This window comes from Dioscorea cayenensis, chromosome 20 (genome assembly GCF_009730915.1).
Source record: "Dioscorea cayenensis subsp. rotundata cultivar TDr96_F1 chromosome 20, TDr96_F1_v2_PseudoChromosome.rev07_lg8_w22 25.fasta, whole genome shotgun sequence".
NCBI lineage: Eukaryota > Viridiplantae > Streptophyta > Magnoliopsida > Dioscoreales > Dioscoreaceae > Dioscorea > Dioscorea cayenensis.
In genome coordinates, this window is record NC_052490.1 from 32,962,990 (window position 1) to 32,969,364 (window position 6,375).

Here is a 6,375-nt window from a genome sequence, read left to right on the forward strand (position 1 = left end):
GTTACATTTTTTGGCACGGTGTTTTGTCATAGTTTTTGGCACGGTTGTGTTTTAGAACGGTTTTTGGCACGATTTAGTTGGTACAGTTTTTGACACGGTTTTATATTGTCACGGTATTTGTTACGGTTTATTTGGTACCATTTTTGGCACGGTTTTATTTTGTCACGGTTTTTGACATGATTTATTTGGGACCTTTGTTAGCACGGTTTTGTTTTGTTACGGTTTTTGGTACAAAAACAATTTTTGGCACATTTTTTATCATGATTTTTGGCACAGTTTTAAATATAATATATTGTTGGCATATTTTTTGTCACGCAAAATTGTTATTACAATTATAGCATGACAATAATAAGGTCCAATCTACATAAATCACTCCCCCAACAGTACTGGATAGCCACTGGATAGCCCAATGGTATGACACCAAAGTATAAGGGGGAGGTCATGGGTTCAAATCCCTCTCCCAACAGTACTGTTCAATGTACTGTTTATACACTGTTTACCAGGGATTTTTATACTATTCTCATACTGTACATACATTGTACATCCGGGTTCCAGTACTGTTCAGTACGGTTTATATTCATATAAAAAGGGCGCTTGTCGTCTATTATTCAAAGAAAAAATCTACATAAATCCTACCGAATGCCCAACCCTCTTTCCACGCACCCTACAAAGTTGGGATTTTTCTCTGCGTGCAAAGGCAAGAAAAGAAGCTATTCAAGCCTTTGGGAAGAACACATTTGACATGGATGGATATTAATTGAGCCACTTGAACATTGTAATCACTAAACTTATTGCTTTGACTTACGTAGGTTTAAAGTTGTTCAACAGGCATTTCATTATCTCGTTATGCATCGGTCTGCTCAAATGCACAATGTTTTTTTTTTATTTATTTTTTACCACGCATGGGTTTCATAGAAGTAATTGGTTCTAAACTAATTCGGGTCAAAGTATTTAAGGGAGTTCTATAAGAAAGTAAATCTCTTTGGTAAATTGGTAATGATTTTGTTGAGTATGAACATTAAGCAGCGAGGCTAAGGCAAGAGAAGTGGATCATTAAGTCTATATATGGAAAGACCACACCTCACAAGGTAGGATTGAGCCACTTGAAGAATGCAACTACTTTCTTGCTTGCTTTGAGTTACGTCTCAATTTGTTCAAGTGATGACGATATTACATGTTGTTAATTAATTGCATAACGTGTGCTATGTTTCCTACAGCTGGTGACCATGATGAGAGCTAGAATGATACTGCAGCACGTCTCGTTTGAGCTGCCGCCTTCTTACGTACCATTCATCATTATCCAATTTTAGTACCCTTCAACCTGTTAAAAACGAGAACAACTGGATAGGAGATGTTGAAGTTAAGCTTTATAAAAAGAATAAAAAAGGAGAAGAGGTAGAGCTATACTTATCATAAAGAAGAATGAAGAACTGAAGACATCCAGGAAAGAGAAGATTAATTCAGAAGATTAATTCAACATTAGAAATGAAGATTTGATTCATTATATTGTCACATGTTAAACATGTGATTATCCAAATATTACAAGGCTGCCATGCTTGCTGGACAAGTTAGTTACTGCTGAGCTGTATTCCTAATATACTAATAAAAACAAAGAGCTATATATAAGGCTCTTATTCTGTAAAACCATTCTTGATGATGAAAAATGAAAAGTCTCATCTCTTCTCTTCCAAAATTCCTCTGATCTTCTGGAGTTCTTCTCCTTTTCCTTCATTGGTTCATGGTTGCTTGTAGATTGCTTTCAGGTTTCATGGAGTTTCATGCTTGTTCAAAGGCTGTAGACCAATCCCCTTTGTTTTTCTGAAGATTGAAGCATTCTCTGTGAGTAAATCTTTGATTACTAGATCTATTTCATCATGGTATCAGAGAAAGAATTCATGCTTCTTTGACTCTAGATGCTTGTTCTGGTTTGGATCTTGTAATTTCAAAGGCTTTGCTTTTGCTTGTCTTCGTTTTATATTTGAGATTTTACTCTGTATGGCTGAATCTTCATTTGGAGCTGAAAGATCAACCATGAATCTCTCGGATGTCTTGCGTTTACATCCTTCTGATCATCCTGGAATGATGCTTGTCTCTAAGCCATTCAATGGTGAAGGATATGGTTCTTGGAAAAGGGCAATGGAATTGGCTTTAACATCAAGGAAGAAATTAGGTCTTGTAACATGTTCTTGCAAGAAACCAGAGATGGATTCTGAAGAGTATGAAAATTGGGAAGTTTGTAATAGCATTGTGATTACCTGGATCTTGAATGGTTTGTCACCAGAAATTTCTGACAGTGTGGTGTATATGAAGGTAGCTAGTGATATATGGCTCGAATTAGAAGAAAGATTCGGGCAATCGAATGGGCCTCAATTTTTTCAGATACAAAAAGAGTTGAGTCAAATCTCTCAAGGTTCTAGTTCTATTTCAGCCTATTATACTAGAATCAAGAAGCTCTGGGATGAAATTCAGTCTCTCAACAACATTCCTCCATGTTTATGTACATGTACATGTGGCCAGAAGAAAGAACAACAAAAACTGGAGGAAAAACAGAAATTGATGCAATTTTTAATGGGTTTGAATGATAGTTATCTACCTATAAGAAGCCACATTCTTCTAATGAAGCCTTCACCTTCAGTCAGGGAAGTGTATTCTTTGTTAATCCAAGAAGAAAGGCAGAGGGAAATTAGTTCTGGAATACAGCTTGGTGTAGATGCTCTCTCACTGCATGCAGGCTCATCAAACAATTCAGTGAAAAATGGAAATGGTGTTGCATCATTCAGGAACAGATCAGATTACAAGAGATTGGTTTGTGAATATTGTAAGAAAGTTGGTCATACTAAAGACAAGTGCTTCAAACTACATGGGTTCCCAAACACACGCAGAAATGGCAAAGAAACTGGGAAGAAATTTGCTGCTGTAATGCAAGGAGATAATGAGGGAAATACAATTGCATCTCAGGTTTCTCACATTCCTGAATTGACCACTGCACAATTGACCAAATTGATGGATTTCCTCAATTACAATTCAGCTCAGACACCAGGAAATGGAAATGCCAATTTGGTATCTGCTTCAGCATCTATGGCAGGTATTCATTCTGAACTCCTCTCAAATTCATTTAGCTCAAATGTTCAAAGTAGTAAGCAATCTTTTGTTCAAAAGACCTGGATCATAGACACAGGAGCCTTTGATCATATGTGCTATGATATATCAAGTTTTCATACCGTTTCTACTTTGCCTAAGCCTTACAAAATCACACTTCCTACTGGGTCTGAGATTTCAGTTTCACATATTGGAACTGTTATACTTGCAGACAATCTTATCATTGACCAAGTCCTTTTTGTTCCAAATTTTCTTTTCAATTTGCTTTCTGTCACCAAATTGATTCAACAACATAAATGCAGTTTAATTTTTTCTTCTAAATTCTGCATTTTACAGGGCCCTTCACTGAAGAGGCCACTGGTTCTTGGTAGAGCTTACAAAGGCTTATTCCTACTTCATACACCAAGTAAAGGAGATATAATAGCTGAGAGTTCTTCCATGTTGCCTCATTCTGATGTTCCTCAAAATTCCTTACAACATTTGTGTTCTTTACTTCCAAACACTTTCAATATTTCTTGTAATAAAACTCAATTTGAGTTGTGGCATTGCAGATTAGGACATTTACCTTTGCAAAAAATAAGACTTCTTTCACTCTTGAATTCTGCTGAAAATTCAGTCTCTGAGACAATCTGCAATATCTGTCCTCAAGCTAAACAACATAGACTACCTTTTCCACACAGCAGTATTCATACTTCTTCAATTTTTGAACTTATACATTTGGATACTTGGGGACCTTATCATACTGAAACACATGAAGGTTTTAGGTATTTTCTAACAATTGTAGATGATTTTAGTAGGGCTACGTGGACTTTTCTTTTAAAAAACAAGAAAGATGCTGCTTTCACCCTTAGAAGTTTTATTCAAATGGTAGAAACACAATTTCAAATCAGAATTAAACAGATAAGATCAGATAATGCTTTTGAGTTAGGACAATCAATAGAACTTAAGGCATTTTTTGCAGAAAAAGGACTCATACATCAGACATCATGTAACTACACACCACAACAAAATGATGTAGTAGAAAGAAAACACAAACACTTATTAGAGACTTCTAGAGCTCTTCTTTTCCAATCTAATTTGCCTATCAAATACTGGGGTGATTGTGTTCTCACAGCAACATATTTGATCAATAGGTTTCCTTCCAAAGTCTTGAAAAATAAGACTCCTTTTGAAGTATTGTTTGGAAAACCACCTGAATATACTCATCTTAGATCTTTTGGTTGCTTATGCTATGTGAGAAATATTGCTAAATCCAGAGACAAATTTCAGTCCAGAGCCACAGCTTGTGTTTTTCTTGGGTACCCTTTTGGAAAAAAGGGTTACAAAGCTTTACAACTTGACACTCAGGAAATAATTGTTTCTAGAGATGTAATATTTCATGAAACATTTTTTCCTTTCCATAGTTTTAATACCATTGATTCTTCTACCAATTCTTCAACATTTTTTCCAATTCATGACAATCCAAATTTCTATTCATCCTTGAATTCCTATAATGAAAACACAACTCCTTCTACAGTACTGAATTCCACACCTATCTTATCAGAAAATTCAGAAAATCCTGCTGACAATCTTCATTCACCCAATTGCAATCAACATTCTTCATCAAATAACCATTCTGTCAGAAAATCCACAAGAACTCGCCATACTCCTAGTTACTTGAGTGATTATTTTTTTGCGACTACGTTAATTCCAATACCTTGCAGAATTCATCTTCCTGCTCATTAAATTGCCTTCACACCATTACAAACTGCTGCTCTTTCCCAAAACACATTTGTTTTTCCTCTTTTATTGCTTCCAAATCAAAAAGATGCTTACCTTACTATCTAGTGCAATTGAGCCACAATCATATGAAGAGGCGTTAAAAAAATCCGACATGGCAAATGACCCATGGCTCAAGAAATTGATGCTCTCAATGCCAATAAAACTTGGGACTTGGTTCCTCTACCAAAGGGTAAAAGACCTATAAGATGCAAATGGATATACAAAATTAAATACAAGGCAGATGGAAGTGTGGAAAGGTATAAAGCCAGATTAGTGGTTAGAGGTTTCACTCAAAAGCATGGGATAGACTATACTGAAACTTTTTCACCAGTTGTCAAGATGACTACAGTAAGGAGTTTGATAGCTGTGGCAGTTAAAAGGAAGTGGGAACTTTTCCAATTGGATGTAAATAATGCATTCCTTCATGGTGATCTATATGAAGAGGTTTACATGAAAAGGCCTCCAGGTTTTGCATCAGAATCACAAAATTTAGTGTGCAAATTGAGGAAGTCTCTATATGGCCTAAAGCAAGCATCTAGGCAATGGCATTTCAAATTGACTGAAGCATTGAAGTCTAGAGGCTACAAAAATTCAAAAAATGACTATTCTTTGTACTTTAAGGAGTCAAATGGCCAAGTCATATTTCTTGCAATATATGTAGACGACATTTTAATGACTGGAGATGCCAAGGAAGAAATGCAGGATCTGAAGACATATCTTGACCAACAATTTAAAATTAAAGATCTTGGTCCTTTACACTATTTTCTGGGAATTGAAGCTGTGCATCAACAAGGAGATATCATACTAACCCGGAGAAAATTTTGCGTGCATTTACTTACGAATATGAATGTGATTCTCTTTCTCTGTTTCAAGTCCTTTTGGTACCGGTTTAAAATTGAGAATAGATATGGAAGATCCTTTACGATCCTTTTAGTGTATAGAAGATTAATTGGAAAAAGCCCGAACTATCTCATCAATACAAGACCGAGTTTGGCCTATTAAGTTCGAAAGCATTTGAGCCAATTTATGTCAAAAGCCATGCTTTCGACACATATGACGATGACAGATACATGTTCTCAGATATTTGAAGGCTAATCCAAATCAAGGCATTTTAATGAATGCTGATTCCTCATTTCAACTTCTGGCATTCTGTGATTCAGACTGGGCATCTTGCCCACAAACAAGACATTCAGTTAGTGGTTACTATATCACTTTGGGCAGTTCACCTTTATCTTGGAAGTCAAAGAAGCAACAAACTGTGGCTCTCTCTTCTGCATAAGCAGAGTATAGGTCCATGAGAAGAGTTTGTGCAGAACTTGCCTGGCTTACTAGGTTGCTTAATGAGCTTCACGTTCCTTCTGTAACTCCAATTGATCTCAAATGTGACAGTCAAGCTGCTATCCATATTGCCAAAAACCTAGTTTTTCATGAAAGAACTAAGCATATTGAGATTGACTGCCATTTTGTTCGAGAACAACTTCAGGCTGGGCTTATTTCATTACAACATGTTCCTAC

At 36.1% G+C, this 6,375-nt stretch overlaps 1 protein-coding gene across 1 annotated transcript; it reads left to right on the top strand.

Moving 5' to 3' along the window:
• The first annotated feature begins 1,995 nt into the window (after nucleotides 1-1,995).
• On the top strand, nucleotides 1,996-3,707 carry LOC120251479. Its single transcript, XM_039259995.1, has 3 exons — nucleotides 1,996-3,330; nucleotides 3,436-3,555; nucleotides 3,651-3,707. Exons 1-3 carry the CDS (start codon nucleotides 1,996-1,998, stop codon nucleotides 3,705-3,707), a joined length of 1,512 nt encoding a protein of 503 aa, XP_039115929.1.
• Nucleotides 3,708-6,375: the final 2,668 nt, after the last annotated feature.

Excerpts from the sequence above, each read along its gene's own strand:
- LOC120251479 (XM_039259995.1), top strand. The coding sequence starts at position 1,996 with ATGGCTGAATCTTCATTTGGAGCTGAAAGATCAACCATGAATCTCTCG. Across the intron at positions 3,331-3,435 it reads ACAATCTTATCATTGACCAA|GGCCCTTCACTGAAGAGGCC; the intron begins GTCCTTTTTGTT and ends TGCATTTTACAG. Across the intron at positions 3,556-3,650 it reads CCATGTTGCCTCATTCTGAT|ATTAGGACATTTACCTTTGC; the intron begins GTTCCTCAAAAT and ends GTGGCATTGCAG.